General features: G+C 42.7%; 1 protein-coding gene across 7 annotated transcripts in view; it reads right to left on the reverse strand.

Moving 5' to 3' along the window:
• The window catches only part of SLC4A4 (solute carrier family 4 member 4), a 315,013-nt gene that overhangs the window by 268,542 nt on the left and 26,662 nt on the right, over positions 1-19,809 (reverse strand). For 4 of the 7 annotated variants that reach the window (XM_032458395.1, XM_032458408.1, XM_032458417.1 and 1 more), the window contains exon 2: positions 2,917-2,990. In XM_032458395.1, coding sequence (XP_032314286.1) covers positions 2,917-2,989 — 73 coding nt within the window. In that variant the 5' untranslated portion in view covers position 2,990. Of the gene's footprint in view, positions 1-2,916; positions 2,991-3,338; positions 3,668-19,809 lie in introns of those variants that run through there. The other 3 variants (XM_032458385.1, XM_014562572.2, XM_006188685.3) reach the window with 3 other exon arrangements.

Genomic DNA, 19,809 nt, shown 5'->3' on the forward strand with positions numbered 1-19,809 from the left:
CCTCTTCTGACTCACTCTCCTCTTAGTGAGTTTTGCAGCTGATGGTTTTCTACTGAGTCTTTAGAATGTGGATTCAATGTCATGCCACCCACTGCGAGTAAAGCTGAACCAGGTGAACTGAAGGTGGGGTTGGCAATCTCAGCCTCTCTCCTCTCCTCAGAACCACAGCCTCAGGAAGAGCTGTGAGGGAGCATCTGGCCCTGGCCTCCAGGCTGAGCCGATCCAATCACCCCGTATTGAGTGACCTTAAGAAGAACTTCTAAAGTATAAACATTTCAGAGTAACTAGAGTCATTGGAGGTCACCCTAATAATCATTTAATGGGAGTGCATCTTGTTTGTGCAAATTATTTTAAAAAACAAAGTTTTATCTTAAGTTTACTTTTGCCAAGGGTGCTGCAATATACTTTGACCATGTTTATCCAAGAAGCAACAGAAATAACTACTTGGATAAAAGGAAATATGTCTGATAAAAGAAATGTTAGGTGTTCCAGCTCCTTGCCCTTTGAATTTGATCCTTAAAATCGGAGCACCAACTGCCTGCCACAAATGTACCAGAAACTCAGCTATTTTGGAACAGAAATAACAGCCTGCTCTCCCTCAAAGACACTCTTTTCTATGCAATTGAAAACATGAGACAGACTCATGTCCTTGAGGAAAACATTCCCACTCGAAATCCTGCTTAGAGTTCTTGACAGTCAAGTCATCTGTTTCTTCATTCTCAACCACTGGGACCATGGATAGATAAAGCCGTCACACCCATCTCTATTTCAACTTCCTTACACTTTCACCTGGAGTAACTGTAAAATGTAAGTGCTCCCACCCCTACCGGGGGAAGCGAGGTGAGGATATGGGAGAGTCGGAGGGGAGGGCCCTGACTACAGTTTCATGACTTGCACTACAAGGAGGCCATACTGTTGGATCACCTCCACAAAACAACGAGACCACGAGCAACCATCCTCCACCAGCAGCCATGTCTTGTAAGACATGTGATTAATCCAAGCTCCAATCGACATGAAACATAATCGTTCAAACACAGTCTTAACCAGAAGAGAAAACACACAAAATCCACGCGGCAAGCTGAATCCTCACAAAGCCAAACAATTTTACAGATGTTTCCGCCACTTTTTGTCTTTTGTTTCTCCCTAAAGAAACCTGACTCCAGGGTTCTGTGCTGTTCATTACCCTGTTGTCTTAATTTTGTACTTGAAAATCAAGGGGAAAACTTCAGGAAATACACTTCTTAGTCAAAGCCTTAAGAAATCCATGTATAATATTCTATTTTAATAGACTGCTGTCAATCCTACAGACCTTACAAACTCAAGAACGATTTATATCTCCTGTGAAGTTAGCTAGAAGGCTATTCACAAGGAACACACACACACATACAAACTCACACACAGAGTACATCTCATCCCCAAGCTTTCTCACTGATTTTTCTACCTTAACTGTCCTGAAATTATAGGGTATTTGCTCAATCCTACATTAATTCTTATCTTCATATGCTATAACTTTAAGATTCTTATCTCCTTTTTGACACTGGGACAGTGACAGAGTCACCACAATGGAGGTTTAACATCATGGGTTACAAGACTCTTAAGACAAAAGTTTTATTATTTTGCTTTCACTAACTTGGCATTTCCCCACAGTCATGTTGTAAAAGTGCAAGGAACCCATAAAACAATATGAAAGAAAATATTGCGGTTTCCTTTTTCCTAAGAAATGCAGGCATCAAATTCTTATTAGTCAGTCTCAAGAGCACACACGCAGGAAAGAGGGAGGAGGGAGGTGCAGGGAGAGACCAGCCCTCCAACACGACACGGTCTGAAGAAACTTACTAAGGAAACCTTTCAGCCACACTATCCCAACTATTCCAGGTGCCAGAGGAGCACCCCTTGCCTGGGACCTGGCTGAAGCGGCACCCTAGAACACACAGGACCCAGCCTCTTTTACCTGAGCCCACCCACTCCCCAGTCCCAGTCTCTAGTAGACATTAAATACTTACTGGATGGTACCAATCTGACTAGAGTGTCCAAAACACATACGAACTCTTCCTTGGGTGATTTTACAGGGCAGAATTTATGACATGGTTCCCCAGCAAGGTTCACTGAACTCTTAAGTACTGTCTAGAACCTTGATTACTTTTCAAACTGTCATTATGAAAATTAGTGACACCTGGTGTATCTGTGATGCCTTCACATACTTACTTTAATAAATATTAATTAAGCCCTACCTTCTCACTATCAATTAATCACTGCTAAGTCAAGAGAAGAGAGAAGGAAAGGCACGCTGAAAGCACCCAGCACCAGCTGAAATTTAACTCTTACCTGGTTTGTAGCTGGCACTGGGGAACATGAGCAAAAGAGGTCCTGGAGGTTTTTTAAGGAAGAAATGCTTGCCCATCTTTTCCTAACTGAGACGCAGCCATAATTACCACTCTTTATATCCTCAGCTTAGACCCATGTTTCCTGCAGCAATGGTATCATTCTCCCTCCGTAACATCTGTTTCTCTACCCCGCAGGCAATAAGGAAAAATTTTAGAAGATACTGCCAAATACATTTATATAAATCTAGCAGCTTCCTTGAATTAGTCATTGGAAGGTGGTTAATATTATCAGGCAAAATTATTTAGTTTTGATGGAGAGGCACAACTGACATAGGCACCTGCTTTAAAGTAAGACCCCTGTTTTTTGGATGTTGTTATTAGCCAGGCAGGACCACCCTGATTCAGACACTGATGGGCCAGTATACTTCTCAAGAATTACTTTCTGTGTTGAAGCAAAATGTGGAGATTAAGGAAGCTCCACAGAAAACCGTGGGTTTCTAACTTCAAAAATACAAGCTACGTGCCATGCATGCGCGCTATTACAAAGACATAGGTATGTACGTATACACTTCCCCAGACCCGTCAGGCTCACCTTCTACTTCTTCTTCATCACACACATGCTTAAGGAAGGAAGCACCTCTGTCCAGGACAGCTTCATCCTCCATCCTATAGTAATAAAAAAGAAAAAAAGAATGCTCAGACTTCTCCTGGAGTGAGCCACCAGATGCTGCCCAGCTTCTGGGCAGGTGAACCTGTAAGCCGCTGTTCATGTCAACGGGGCAGAGTCCCTCCGCCTTGGGTGTCTGCTGCTCCTTCGCTCCTTCAGCTCCTCTCAGCTGGTGCTGGAGAATATGCCGGTCCCACATAGCTTCGGTCCTAACCTTGAGAGGGCACCCACGGGGACAGGTGAGAGAAAATCATCTCAGTCCTCCAGGCTGGATGCCGGGGGTTCTCTCCTTTGGGATTTGCACCCAAAAAAAAAAAAAAAAAAAAGATGAAAGGAGAAAAAAATACCAAGAGAGGAAGTTTGGTGTGCCTGGAGTACTCGTGATGATCGTTTGTGGAAATCCAGCTTCGGTGCTCAGCTCTTTAAACACCCACTGCATAAAAATGTATACCCTCACACACACACACACACACACACACACACACGCACACACGCACACCCACCCACACACAGAGAGCGGTGGGGAGTTAGGCTAGTGCACAGTGGGAGCCTAGCTTCCAGCCAGCCTCTTAATACCAGCACAGCCCAGTATTCTCTGTTGAGTGGCAAGCTTTGAGTCACATGTTGGCCTTACGGAAATCTGACATCTGAGGATTATCCAGCAACCCGGCGTCGGCAACGGTCACATATATATGCCACTCATTCATTCATTTTCCACATTCTTATCACATGTCTCTCTCTGTGTATAGCTGTCCTGTTAACTCTTCCCCAAGGGGCACAAAGTTCCTCATTTTGTAGCCACATTATGCTGTCCTCCTGTCTCCTTACATAATAGGATCGCCTCTGCAATTTCATATGCTAAATAAGACCTCAGAATCCATCCAAGTAATGACAGCGTTTTCACAGCCTCCCGATGCCAAACGTGTTTCTACTTTATAGAATGAGTTAAGGTTTATTTCCATATTCTGTGACTCCTTTTCATTGCACTAACTTTGACATACAGAATTCCATGAACTCTATTTATAGTGAAAGCAGAAAGAAATCCCGAATTGCTCAAATGCTGCTTGTGTCCTACGGATCTAGAAACAAAGAACTTTCTCTGGGGACAGCTGCTCTATGTCATACCGTACATGAGCTCTGCCAGAGAACCAAATGTTCACTCTGTATTCTGTTCATCCAATTATATGCTCAGGCATTGAATCCCGTAGGTCTGCTTTCCATATTGTCTCTATAACGTATTCTTGTGCTTCCCATATTTGTTATAATCTACGTGGAGAAGCACTGAATTCACATTTCCCTCCTTTCTATTTTAGGAGTATTTCCATCTCACAAAGCAACCATCTGAGCTTAAAAAGTCAGAAATTTGGTGTCAGGGAGACCCAGGTTTAAAAAACCTAGCCCCTAACACTTAGTATTTGTATCACCTGGAGCAAAGTATCCAACATTGTTGAGCCTCAGTTTTTCCATCTATAAAATTGGGGGTCAGAATATCAGCCTGGCAGGATTGCTTTGCAATTCAAATTAGGTGACAGATGTGAGAGCACTCAGTTTTGTGCCTCGCACCTGTTACGTGTTTAATAAAGGTATATTTCCGTCCATCCTTCTCTTTCTTTTCCCTTGACTTTACCAGTGGACAATGCCATGAAGAAACTTATTACTTCTGGAAACTTACAGAATATCTTATTTCAGGGGTATGGGCCTTATACACGAAAGTGCATCCTGATGTATGTCTTTTTCCTTCTCTACACTCTAACTAAAACTATAAAACTAAATGCGAACAGGATATGGCTCAGCTGTCAGGATCATAGCAAAAAGCAAATGCCTTGAAGACTTGAGAAGTCAAGTCAGTTATCAGCCTCTCTGAGCTTCTGGTTCCCGTGAAGATTAAATGATCCAGCATATTTGCTGATCCAGCAAACATTTATGTAGTGTCTGCTACATCCCTGGCCCTCTTCAGAGGGAGGGGAATACATCTGTGAATAAGGCAGACAAAACTGCCCAGAAACAAATCATAAATAGATGAACAAGGTGATCCTAGAGAGCACGGAGCGCTCTGCCGAAGAGGATAATAAGGCAGGGGCTACTTAGCATGAGATGGTTCGGAGGCGGCTTCTGACGAGTTGACATTTGAGCAGAGGCAAAAATGATGGCAAGGAACCAGACATCTGAAGATCTGGGGGCAGGACATTCCAAATAAGGAGAACAGCAAGTGCAAAGGCCCTAAGGTGGGAAGAAGGTTAGCACGTTCCGGGAACAGAGCGAGGTCAGTGAGGCTGGACAGAGAGACGGACGGTCAATGGGAGGTGACGATACTGGAAGCCATCAGGTCCCTGCAGGACACAGCGGAAGTGCTATGGCAGCCCCGGAAGGGTTTTAAGACGGAAAGTGACTTGAGCTGTTTCGCCTTTTAAAGGATCACTCTGGCTGCTATGTGAGAAATGCATAGTCAGGAGACAAAAGAAACTAGGAAACTATCTCAGACAAAAGAAACTATTTCAACCAACTGTGGAGAAACAGGTGTAGGGGGAGGAATCAAGAGTTCTTTTCTGGCCACTTTATGGTTGAAATACTTACTATACATGAAAGAGAAACTGTCAGGCACACCACTATATGTCTAAGTCTAGAGCTCAGGAGCCCAGGGCTGGAGATAAGAATTGGGGAAATCGATGAATAAGGCTGGTATTTGAAGCTATTACCAGATGAAATCATCCAGGAAGAAAACAGAGAAATAGAGGCGTTGACCTAAGACCAAGTGCCGGGCATGCCGACACTGACACGCAGAGCAGAGGAACAAAAGCAGTCCATGAGGTGAGAGGAAAACCGGGAAAGAGTGATGTCAGGGAAGCTAGGAAAGGAAGAGCGTGCGGCTACCAAGAGGCTGAGAAAGATGGAAACAGAGAAGAACTTGGGTTTGGCGACATGGAGGTTGTTGGTGATGACAATCAAAGCACCTGAAACAAACCTCCACCCATTCACTCATTCAGTAAATACTTGCTGGGTATCTACTGGGTGCCAGGCACCCTGCTGGCACTGGAGATCCAGTGCTGAGCAAGACAGACAAAGGCTCTGGTGTAATCACATCTGCTTTCTCTGTCCAAGGGGCAAGAACCCCTCAGTATTACAGCCCTTGTGGACCTAGATGAGTATGACAGCTTAACATGGAAATTCCTTCAAAGACCTTGGAAACACAGCAAAGCCTGGAGCCTGGACTACTGCATGGACACTCAGAAAACTGTCTTCCCTTCGGGAAACAAAGAGTAGTTTAGCCCACATTTTTTCTCAGAACAAATGCTTTCCAGTCCTATCGACCTACAGAATCCAACACCAATTCCTGCAAAACATCATTTCTGCACCCCACCATGAATCAAGCTGGTCCCAAAGTGGTCTACTGACTTTCCACATATTCCCTAAATAAAATGTGTAGCCTCTGCACCTAAGCCCTTCCCCAAATCGCATGCAACAAACAATCAAAGCAGAAGTAAAGGAAGAAGGCAGGAACAACTGAACAACCGTACAAATATTACAGCCCAGAGCCCGCTTCCTAGATGGAGAAAGCCACCCAGCATAACTAAAGCACCGTCTGTGTCAGAGTGCGAATAACGCTGGGGGCATTCCTTGGCTCTTTGGTACATATTTCACATTCCCTCCAAGACTATACATAGCAAGTAATGAGAAACCTAGTTCTTTCTGATGGACAATGCAGAGCTTCTGTCAGCAGCCTCTTCCCCTGTAGAAAGTGAAAAAGAAAATGCAAACTGAAGATACAAAGCCTGCACGCCCAGCGCAGCCCTGGCCGGAGAGCAGGTCCGGCCTGGCACATCTGGGCTCCTGCGCCAGGCACAGGGGCTTCACGGCGCTTTTTCCTCTTGACGCCACAAGCGTCAGTTATTTGGGTTTGTGTCCCCTTCCCCCAGACCTTCTCAGCGGCTGCTTGCTATTATTAGTAAGACAGAGATATCTTTTAAAATGACCGTCTGACCCCACCAGTTTTCCCCTTTATCAGTAGGAAGGAATGAACTCATCGAGTCCTTAATCAGGTCCCCAAATCCATTCTAAAAAGTTCCTTTCACACGAGCTGCACTCGCAGAAAACAAAGAAGGGAAGGCGCAGGCTTCTAAGCGGCTCCCTAGGCTGTGCACAGCGCCAGCGGGAGGCAAAGTTCAGAATAGACTTGGAAGCTTCTCACCAGCATCACGGGGATAAGGGTCATACCAGTCAGTGTAAAACCCACACGGGGCCCATGCTGCCTTCCCTCAGCAGGGCTTCTGACAGGAGAAGTTAGACCCCTTCCTCGGAAGCCCCAACCAACCTGGGACTTCTCTTATCTTCCGTTATTCTAGGACACGAAAGTGATTTCACTGTAACACATGTCAAATCTGCTGCCAAATGGACCGGCTCTCACCGGCCGGTCCTAATCACCACACAGGCTTGTAAGGGTGACTTAAGCCCGGCACGAGAAACATTTGTGCAAAACTGTCAGCCATTGGGCCTCGGGCACCCATCGACATTCCACCCCTCTGAGTTCCCACCCCCCAGAGCCCTCGCCAACTGCCAACGTGCTCACCAGCTAGTCCACACAGCGCCAGCAGCTGCCACCCAGCCAGTCAGCAAGTGGCAGGCCGCCAGCACACAAGTTTCAGAATGCAAGCCTGCCCATCGCAGGGCTGCTAAAGGTTGAAGGTCTTTGGTGTGCTAGCCTTTAGATTCGCCTCACTTGCCCTCCCCACTCCCTTCTCCCATCCCTCCCCTCTCCTGCCTCCCACGGTAGCATTACACTCGTCTCTATAGCAACAGCATCTGGTTTCAGGGTTATAACTAATGCAGAGCAGTTCTCCTCCTAACCTAAGGCTTTTGCCAAAGGATGCACTAGCAGCAAAAAGGCTGCTGCCTAAGGTGGAGCCACATGTTCCCTTGTCACCCCAGGACCACGACTGTGTTCTGAGCTGCACGATCACGGCAGCAGCCGCTCTCAAACCCCTCCCCAACTTTGGCACCCTGGTCTGTGCATAGAGGATCCACTCAGGGCTTACAGCCGCACTTCCAGGGCCAACCCTCTCTCCACACCCTGCTCTCCACCTAAAGAGGCTGTGTGTAGATTGAATGAGTAGTGGGGCTTTCTGACTACTTCCAAAAAGGCACCAGGTAATGGCACCCCGGGGAGCAGAATAGCTCCAGCTGTTAGCAAGTCCATACCTGAGTCTGACACCGCTGGTTCTTTCCGTGCACACAGCTTAAAGTTTGCTCGTTAACCTCAAATTCAAACTCACCTCCTTTATCCTAACTAGCTTGATCTGTTTACAACAGCCAGTGAACCCCATATTCTCTCACGTTACAGCAGCTTTCCTGTGCACAGCAAATGTTTAAACAGTCCTTTACACACATGCCCTCACAAACCGAAGTCATGCGCGCAGGGGAGTGGACAAATACCAGGAAGCGAAGGGTTGGATCATTACTATTAGCTGTTGCTGCCATGAAAATTATATTTACACTGTGCATAAGGGCTTTTACTTGAGGACTGAAAGGTGTTAATCTCAGGTCTCTGAGCTCAAATGCAGGCTGTCCCTGCTACTCAGCTGGTCATAGATCAGATGGGAGGTAAAAATCAGTATTCTCCTGGCGCTTTTCCAGGAGCCACACAGAATTCAACAATTAGTACTGATATCTAAAATTGCACACTCACACACACATCTCCAAATTCTGTTTCCTATTCAAATCATTTCTAAGAAGTCAGGAACCATTTTCATTACAAATCACTAGCAAATGTAATGTTTTCTTTCAAACTTTTTAAACCACACAGTGTTTTATTGGTGCCTTTGTTGTTTTGGAAAATCTGTGGTCCACATTTTCAACAGACACATCAAGCAAGAACAGTATCCGTTCTCCAAACCACAGGCGACAGGGGAGAGTGGTCACAGAGGCTGCAAAGAGCACTGCCATCTTTTGGCAACATGTGTTCACTACAGGGAAGCGGAGGGCAAGGGCGGAGGGCAAGCCGCAACTGTTCCTTTCCTCACTGCACTGTCCCCATGCGGAGAGAGCCTTTCAGTCCCACAGGGAGGAAAAGAGAAGGACGCAGTTGGCAGCTTAACCGTGGAGACTGCTGGAGCTCCAGATCTCCATGCTGGGGAAAAGAAACATCAGTGTGGCAAACGCGATAAGCCTGACTCACGGCAGAGGGGAGTCCCAGAGATCAGGCGGCAACACAGCAAAGCAAACGCCCTGCGCAGAGCTCAGGCACGCCCCAGTCAGCCTGGCGATTCACACAGGCCCTGGGCCAGGGAGACGTGGGGGCCAGCCCCGTGCCACATCACACCGCAGACTGCATAAAAGGTGAAAATGGAATCCGGAGCAGGGTCAGGCCAAACATAATTCTGGTCTGGATTTACAAACTGCATTAAAAGTTCATTTGTGCTCTTGGGCATTTATCCCAGAGAAATGAAAACTTCTGTTCGCACAAAATCCTGTACAGGAATGTTCACAGCAGCTTTCTCTGTAATGGCCAAAGACTAGAATTCGCCCAGATGGCTTTCAACAGGTGAATGGTTAAACCAGCTGGTACACCCATACCATGCAGTATTGCTTAGCAATAAAAAGGAACAAACTATTGACAAACAAAACAAACTAAATGAATCTCCAAGGGATTATGCTATTTAAAAAGGCTGATCCCAAGAGGCTACATACCATATGGTTCCATTTATATGACATTTTTGAAATGACAAAATTTTAGATGTGATGGACAGACTAGTAGTGGCCAGAGTGTAGAGAAGGCAGAGGCGTGGTGGGTGGAGGTTGCAGTGGGGTGTTCATGGTTATAAAAGGGCAACATGAGGGACCCTTGTGGAGCTGGCCCTGTTCAGCATCTTCCCTGTGGTGATGGGTATATGAATCCACACAGGTGATATAATTGTATAGAACTTAAAACACACACACAGAGAAATGAGTACAAATAAAACTGGAGAAATCTGATTAAGTTCAGTGGATCATATCAGTGCCAAAATCCTAGTTGCAATATTGTACTAAAGTTTTGCAAAATGTTAACAGTGGGGAATAGCAGCAGTGTACATGTGATCTCTCTGTGTTATTTCTCAAATACACATGTGAGTCTACAATTACTTCAATAAAGATTTCCATTTTAAAAAGGCTGGTTTTCCAATCTGCTTTTTAATATTTCCCTTGAAAACTTCATAGCTCACGATGGCCAGTCACAGAAGCTGGTCCGTCTCTGCACATGCAGAATCAGGTAACACTGAGTGAGTGCAAATCCCGGGTGTGCCTTTTAGGAACTGTGTGACCTTGGGAAAGTCAGTTAACCTCTCATTCAGTGTCCTTTAAAATGACCCTAAAACACTTCATAAATGAGTTAGGACATTAAGTAAGTTCCCAGAGTAAATAAGTTCGATTCATTACTAAATCTAAGGTCCCAACGGTCCAGAGAGTATAGTAGTTATTAACAGTCCCACAAGCCCGAAGGCCGTAACTCTGTCCCCAGGAGCAAATGCACGGGAGCGTCAACTGGGGAGACTGGTGATAAGTGCCCAGCAAGGCCGAGGACCAACCTCCTCTCTCCCACCTTCCCCATGCTGAGGAAGAGCGTGCAGGCTCAGGGGAGGTGACCGATGGAGGCGAAACCTCTGCAGAGGGTGTTAAGTGCTGAAAAGGGAACGGCTTGCCTGACGCCTCAGACATCCCCCCAACTCAGCCTCACATCCACTCTTTAATTTTTTCAATGGGCCAATCCACGGGCTTTCACGACCATCACATGCTGCTGTTTGCGACCAGAGTTCCACTGAAGAACGGAACAGTCTCATTCCTACCTCAGGAATGCAGCACTGTGTCCATGGGAAGTTTTCTCAGAGTTTAGACTGTTAGGTTCAGGAAAAGGAGTCTTCCTTCTCAACTCTTAACTGTCAACTGCCCTTTTTTAAGGGCCCTGGTGTGAAAATCAGAAAGGTCCTAAGAGAGGGTTCAGGGGAGAACGGAAAGGCTGGGGCGGCTGCGTGAGAGCCAGGAGGGCAGCCGTGGGCATGTCCAGCCTGTCCCCTACCCCCTCCTCCCCACTGTCAGGTCTTCAGCCAAGAGCCAGCTAAACCAGCAGCCGAGTAAAGAAAGCAGAGCAAGCAAGAGGGTATAGCTCAGGGGCAGCGCCTGCTTAGCATGCATGAGGTCCTGGGTTCAATCCCCAATGCCACCATTAAAATAATAATAATAAAATAATAAATAAATAAAATAGACTAATTACTTCCCCTTCAAAAAAAAGCAAAGGGAAGAAGACAAGACAACCCACCAGGCAAAAGGGAAGAAAAGGACTCCTATAGCTGTAAACCCATCCTGCAACACGTGCCCTAGCACATCCAGGCTTAGAAGTGAGTGTATGATGGCCGGATGGCCGCCCCCACTGATGGTTTCTAAATGGTTTCTCTGCCCCTGAACTCATTCCTCACTTATCCACCCGTTTATAAAACACAATTTGGCATCATTCTCCTTTTAAAAATCATTCAGTATACTGAAGATGAAGTGCAAACTGCTCAACATGGAACTTAAGGCTTATCATGAGCTTTCCACACGTAGCTGCTGCCATTCCCGCCATTCCAGTCCCTGCACAGGCTTCCATGCTTCCATGTACATGCTGTTTCCTCTAAACATTGTGTCATCCTAATTAACCCATTCCAGACCCAACTCTCTAGAAAGCGCTCCACATTCTCAGACACACCCTTTCCCAAGAAGAGCGTGCTTCTTCCTGTTCTCCACTGGCTCCTCTAACATGCCTGCTTCTCATGCAGCCTGTTCAATGCTGCACCGTCACAATCATTAACCTCATGCAACTGGATTGGACACGTCATGGCAGCCGTCTCCACCACATTAGGACCTCTTTGAGAGGGGTATCATCTTTCTAAAGTCTTTCTACTTCCAAGGTCAAGTACAATCGTTACACATAATAAGTGCTCATGAAATGGTAATGAATGAATGCACCAATCAATCAATCAACCAGTGAGGAGCAGGTACAGTGAGGGTACATATATGGTTGGTACTAAGCGCATCTCTGAGTTTAAAGACCCTGAATGTAGTGTTCAAACAACATGAACCCCACACACAAGCTAATTTCGAATTACTTGTCTAGTATCCAACTGAAGAAACAGTGATTTGCTCCAAAGCTAGAGTGGGGAAATGGTATGTTGTATTTATTCCCTGAAAGATGTTATGTCTGTGGATGAATTAAGGGATTTTTTTTTAAAGAATAATCTTAACTATTTAATTTTCTCTTTATTGCCTAACTTTAGAACTTAACCCATCACATAGACTGTAACTGTACTGTATTATACAGAATTAAATTCAAATGAGGGGGAGCTCAGTGGTAGAGTGCCTGCTTAACGTGCACAAGGTCCTCGGTTCAATCCCCAGTACCTCCATTAAAAAATAATAATAGTAATTTTAAAATAAATAAATAAATAAATAAATAAACCTAATTACCTCCCCCAAAACAAAAACCACCAAAATAAGCAAAAAAAAAAAAAAAAAAAAAACCCAAAAAACTAAGTTAAAAAAATTTGATTCCTTTTACACAAAAAAAAAATTCAAGTAAGAATTTCCCTTTGTCTGCTTTTAAAAAAAAGGTAAAGTGGTACCTAGCTCTGCCACATAGTAGGTTCTAAGAAAACATTTGTTCAATGACTATGTAGATGAATGGACTTAAAAATAAAGTACAGGCTAAACTGCTTTAAAAATCCAGAAAAAGCAGGAGAAACTATAAGAAAGCTCAATTTTGTCCTCAGGCCTGCAGCTGGACAAATAAAACTCTGTAATGTGTTTAGGCAAACCAATAAAGAAGCTGGATAGCAACTACCTACAAACGGAAATTAGGATTTGAAATGTCAATATAAACTTTGAGCTCTGGAAATTACAGCCTAACTTTAAATTGATACATAGTCAATGTTAATTATCTGAGTAATTAGCACAGGGATAGCACAGATATCCAGAGTTAATTTATACTTTTCATTGGAGTCTGTGATTTTTCATACATTCACTGTGGCTTTTACGGTGACCTCAGGTCAGATCCAGGCTGGCAGGTGGATGGGGACTCCAGAGCAGGAGTTTGTTCCAGGACACAGTGCCAGGAGTCAGCTGGATGGCATCTGAGCAGGTACTGCTCCTTGACCTTCCCACCTCTGACACCCAGAGCTGACACTGGAGGAAGGTGCCTTCCCTTTCCACCTCTACCCAAAGTGGCAGCCACACCGTTCACATCTTTCATCCTGAACCACCACACCTGCCGGTGAGGATGAGGCTCTCGGCATTTTATTGAGTTCTTGCTACATGCTGGGTGCTGTGCTAAGAGTCGTGCACGCGTTATTTCATTTGGGATGCTGTCAGCTTTTGTCCAGCCAGCTCAACGACAGGACAGAGCTGAAGGTTCTAGCTAAACGATTTCCATACTTATAACAATGTAGGGACTGAGATTAGGGACTCTCATCAACAATTAATTCTTTTTAAGTCTCATTTTTAAAACATGTACTACACTGTGCCAGGTATTACGCTAAGCACTTGACAGTGCTTGTTTGATTCAATCTTCATGGCAACCCTATAAGGTAAAAACTTTTAATGTACCCATTTAGAGTTGTAATTTGAAGTTAATAATTTACCCCAAATCACACAATAAGCATGACAAGAAGACCAGGCAGGAAGTTTAACTTAACTACTCTCCCATACCTCTTCATAATTAACTAATCCCTGCCCATCAGGCATTACCTTCAAGAATTTTCTTTCCTATTACGTAACTTCAATATGCCTTCTTATAACTTCAAATTGTAACACTCACACTCATCATTTTCTCTTTCTTGGTGCTTCTACTGGCCAAAAGTTGAAGCATCCCTAACAGGCTTCCCAAATAAATGCTTTTATTTTTACTTAGCAAACACTTAGGTTAAGCTGACTATGTGCCAGTCACTGAGGTAACTGCATCTACAAATATTATGAGTACATTTAATTCTCACACAACAATCTACTGAGGTATGTACCATCTTTATCATCATCTCTGAGGCACAGAGAGATTAAGTAACTTGCCCAAAGTGACACAGCTAATAACTGTCGAAGTCAGGATTCAAACCCAGGTGGGTCTAGCTCCACAAGTCTGTGCTCTTAACCACTACATGTCATACCGCCTCTCTTCAGCTGATTTGATTAATCTGTTCCAAACTCTTTAGGAACCCAGGATCACAAATACCAAATAGGCCTTTGGTGAAAGAGGAGACTCACCAGAACACCTAGAGTTTACAGACCTTTGACATTCATGAAACACCTCTTCCCCAACCCCACTTTGCAAATGCCCAAATTCACCAATATTACTGCAATATATAAATTCAGATATGATGTGTGGTCAAGTGTAACTATATGAGTTTCTGGATCCCTGAGGAAAAGGTTACCAGGATGACCTGCAGTGCAGGGCCATCCGCCAGGCTCAGTCTAGGTTCACCACTGGCGCAGGAGACCATCTCAAGTTTTCCTTTACAAAGTGCAAATGACTACATGGTATGACTCTTCAGGGATGCCAGCAAACAGCCAAAATCACAACTGTCAGATTCACACGTGCCAGGGATGCACTGTACCAAAAGCCCAAAGAATATATCACTCACCATATGGGTTACACTACTAAGACGAAACACTACTTCATCTCATCAATTTTATAAGCACAGTTCACTGTTACATGAACAACGAAGACATTTCTCTAGTCTATGCCCCCTTACTGATGTCTCTTTCCACAATATTGTTTAAAGTTTACCCTTTCTTTTGCTCAAGGAATCTCTCAGTGCATACTTGTGATCAAATTTTCCAAAGTTTACCTCATCTACTCATTCATTTAACCGGTTTATTGAGTGTCTACTCTGAATAGGCCTTATTCTAGACACGAAGGATAAATCCATATTGGGGAAATAGACAAAACAAAATTTAAAAGTAAATTGTATAATACGTTAGGTGATACTGCTATGGAAAAACGTAAGCAAGGAAGAGATTTAGGGAGTGCTGGTGGACAAAGCAGGGCGGGGGTCAGTTTTAAACAGGCAGTTTAGGAAAGCCTCACTGAGTGACACTCTGAGTGAAGACCTGAAGGAGGTGAGGAAGTGATTATTAGAGAAAACAGCAAGGGCAAAGGCCCTGAGGCAGGAGAGTCTGGTTGGCCATCTCAGAACATCAGAGGCCAGCATCTAGAGCAGAGTGAATAGGGACGGTAGGAAATACGGTGAGAGAGGTCAAGGTAAAGGACAGGCAGGCTGCATGGCCTAGGAGGCTACGCACAGGGCTTCAACATTTACTCTGAGCAACTAGAAACCACTGGGAGGTTCTGAGCAACAGTAACATTTCCTCAAGCTTACAGTCTTCTTCACTTTTTAAATCTTTGTCATTATATAAACAACTCTATTAAGGATCTTCCTGGAACCTACTTCTACTCAGAAGGTCTTCCTGGGACCACAGCACAGAAGTTCCAGGCAGGGTCTGCTGGGGCAGCATCCTACGGCAGCCAAGCCAGAGCCTGGCCCAGTCCTCTGTCTGCAGACCAAAGAATGGACTGACCCATCTTAGAAGACTTTATCCCCAGCGTTCAGCACCTGCACACTGACCTCAGCCTCATAAAGGTGCTAAGCAACGTGTCAGCTCTCTGAACTAAGGCCAATCAGCATTAACTTATCCACCTAATCTGTGTTAACTTCTGCCAAACTAAGCCTCCAAGTTTATGACTTATGTAGTTGCCACCTAGGTCCTCACCTAACTGTGCCCCAGGGATGGCAACGCTTAGTGCCAGAAGATGCCAAAGCAGATGACTAATACGTAGACATCAGGAGAACAGCATGAAATTGATTTGTTGGTGGCTATTTAACAGCCATGATTCAAATCTATGCTCTGAATATTTTTTAAAATGTTGCTTTTAAGTGTAAACTTTCTGGATTAACTTTGCGAGAACAGGAAGGACACAGAAAGACTGCAAATTCCTCCGTTACCTCTATTTATGGTATTTTAGGAGGAAATGTCCTCAGCCCCATCCCTTGCCTAAGAGTGGAAGAAATGCTTGTTTGGCTCTAGTGGCTTCTTAGCAAGGAGCAGGTCACTCCACATAAGTAAGGTCCTCCCCAACTTAAAAACACCCTCTTTAATTCTGATAGATAAAAAGAAACTTCATTGTGCTGCATACAAGAAATTGACACAAAATTGTAAGCTGACTATACTGCAATTTTTAAAAAGTATAAAATACAATAGACAAAAATAAATAAATAAATAAATAAAAATAACAGCATCTTATCAGAACATTAGAAACCATAGCCATGATTCTCAAATTTCAATGATCTATGTTTGGTATTGTTTCGGCCACTGCATTCTTCAATTAGTAAATTAATGCTATAATTTCCAGAATTAAGTCTCAAGTCTTTTTCAATAGATCTTAAATTCTTTTCACACTCAATGATGAGTAAATGGCTCTTTTCAAATGAAAAAAGAAAAAAGAAACCTACAAGATATAACTATCAAATGCAGTATGCAGGTTGAGATCCTGATATAGGCAAAATTTTAAAAAAATTTTTGAGACAATTAAGGAAGCTTAAATATTAACTGGGTATTCGCTGATACTAAGGAATGATTGTTAATGCTATCAGGTATGACAATGACATAGGGGTTACACTTTTTAATGTCTATATTCCTTAGAAATATTTAATTAATTTGTGAAATGATATGATGTAGCATTTACTTTAAAATATTCCAGTAAAAAAATAAAAGGGGGTGGGTGGTAAAAAGTGTGACACAAGACTGGCGATATATTGTGAATGTCAGAGCTGGGTAATGGGTAGATGGAAGTTCATTGTACTAGTCTCTCCTCTTCTGTTGATATTGGAACTCTTTCAAACCAAAAAGCTTTAAAATTCATTTTTTTCGAACTACCCTATATAAACCTCCCTCCTTCTACACTCAATGCATTCCAGAAAACATGTTAATATAAAAATTAGAACAAATATATTTACATGTTATAAAGACAGTTCTGTTCCCAAAGGTTAAAAAGCTCTAATGCTCACACTCAAGTCCTTCATTTCAGACATAATAAATTTAAATGCATACGAAGTATTCCAACATGTTTTTTCTTTTCCTTCGCACCTTAATCCACAGGCTCTCATCCAAAGAGTACTGGATTGACTTTGGCATGCCTAAGACTTTCCAGCTTAGTCAAAACAAAGTGAAGTTTATGGTACCTATGTTTCTTAGTATTAGCATCAGCATTTAAAAATTTTCCCCTCATCTGTGTAAAGGTGCATGGTAAAATGCAACAGAGCATTCAAATATCTGCAGCAACAAACACTGAGGTGCAAATAAACCTGGTGATGCTGACAAAACAGAACCGCAGGCTCTGTGAGATGCCTCTGTGAATTCACCACAAGTCTCTGAAGGAACACAAGCCCCATTTGAAAGATCAGTTACGGGGTTTCTTATTTATCAAAGCATAGTTTATATGAAAGCCGAAACTACAAAAGTCAGGTCTTGCCTGACATACAAATGTTTGATGTATAAGACAGTGAGCTTTCTTTGGGACCCTGGAAGAGCAAAAAGTAGCCCCCAAACCACCACAATCCCTTATACTGTTAGACACTGGTGAGGTACAAGGCAAGAGTGGACGAAGGATGCTCTGGAGACACCACATTCTCTTCTTGCCAAACACAGGACACATATATTTCCCAAAGAAGCAATATTGTATTTGTTGGTTACATTCCAAAGCCAACTCACAAAAATCTATTTACTGCAAATGTGGCCAAAGTATAGTAATAATAATAAAAGCTAATACAATAAGTGCTTTGTATGAATTATTTAAAACTTATTACCAGTCCATGAAATAAGTGCTATTAATATCCTCATTTTATGGACAATGAAATTGAGACTTAAAGACGTAAGCAGTTAAGGGCATATAGTGATGTAATCTATATACGTTATCAGCTAATAGAATTGAAATAACTAATAACAGTATAGCACTAAAAGCATTGTTTTGCTAGAGAATGAATGAAATAGGCTTCTGTGGGCTCGAATAGAATCTTAAGCATCATTCTAATACTGTTTTCTCTGAGGAAATACATTTTGAGATTCAAATAACCATATATAATGACTACATTCCAAAAATGAGTTGGAAGCAGCATGTATTTGGTTAGAAAGGTCATCAAACAAATAACCAAAATTAGAGGATAAATAGCAGTGTTATCTCTAATAGATAATCACAAATAAAACTAACCACAATCAGTTGAGACAAACCTACTCCAAGAAAAAATTACATACACACATTGTCTAAGGCAAGTTACTACATTTTCTTTTCTCCTTATCTCAAAAATCAATTATCTGGATAAACACATAACAGCCAAAGACCAAAGTAAAACATCAGTCAGTTCTTAAAAGATCTGTTCTGCGTCATAACATTCCCTCTCTAGAGATTTGGGACTTGCTTGTGAACTGTTACCAACTTGAATCAATTTCACTAGTTAAAAAGAAAGAATTACTTCTTTACTGAAGTATAAGAAGACAATTCCCTTTGTGAAGAAGAGTCTCAGAAGAAGTTAAGATTACCTTCTCTCCAATGTCCATTCGTTTTAACTTTCACAGTCCTCCCAGCTTACTAGTTGGAGCCAAGCTGAAAAGGAAGAGCCTGAAACAGTGCAAAGTCAGACTGTCACCACCCCATTCCAGCCTTGACAGAGTCCTCCAAGTCTGTTCTGTAAGTCTCCCTGCCTGTGCTAACAGTTCTATAAAACCAAGAGTCAACACCAGGAAAGACTGGCTAAGGACAAATGATGGCACTTACACCAAAAGGAAGCGATGACCAGCTGAGCATTGCCTGTTGCTGCTACATTCACAGAATCATTCCGTTTACGATGGGCTTTGAAAGGCAAGCATAGAATAAGCACCTACAGATAAAAAACAACCTGCAAACCTATATAGATGCAATTTTGTTATTAGCCAAATCATTTATTGCTTCATTACACTACTGACTTGCACTGTTTTGTCACTGGCCCAAGCATTTGTAGAAAAATCTTATTCACTCTTAGTAAGGATTAAGTCTACTTAAGGAAAGAAACTTTGATGTCTGGACAAAATCTGGAGTAGTATTCTGTGTCCAATTTTGATCCTCTAAAAAAAAAATCAGTAAGGAATTTTTATATGATTAAAAATTAAAATTAAAATTATATATTCTATAATATATATTTATACATAAGTATTTATTTATTTAATTATAAATAAATAAAAATTTTTTAAATGGGCAGAAGATCTGAATAGACATTTTTCAGAAGATATACAAGTGGCCAACAGGCACATGAAAAGATGCTCAATGTCACTAATACTAGAGAAATGCAAATCAAAAAATCTACAAACAACAAATATTGGCACGGATATTTGTGGAGAAAAGGGAACGCTAGTACATTGTTGGTGGGAATGTAAATTGGTGCAGCCACCATGGAAAACAGTATGGAAGGTCCTCAAAAAACTAAAAATAGAACTACCAAGAGTACGATCCAGCAATTCCACTCCTGGATATATAGCTGAAGAAAATGCAAACACTAATTCTAAGAGACATGAACTCCCTTGCTCATAGCAGCATTATATACAATTGCCAAGGAAGCCACCTAGGTGTCCATCAACAGACGAATGCATAAAGATGTGAATATATATATATATATATATATATATAGAGAGAGAGAGAGAGAGAGAGAGAGAGAGAGACAAAATGGAATATTATTCAGCCATAAAAAGAATGAAATTCTGCCATCTGCAACAACATGGATGGGCCTGAAGGCTATTACGCTTAGT

The sequence above is a fragment of the Camelus ferus genome, chromosome 2 (genome assembly GCF_009834535.1).
Source record: "Camelus ferus isolate YT-003-E chromosome 2, BCGSAC_Cfer_1.0, whole genome shotgun sequence".
In the NCBI taxonomy this organism is placed as follows: Eukaryota; Metazoa; Chordata; class Mammalia; order Artiodactyla; family Camelidae; genus Camelus; species Camelus ferus.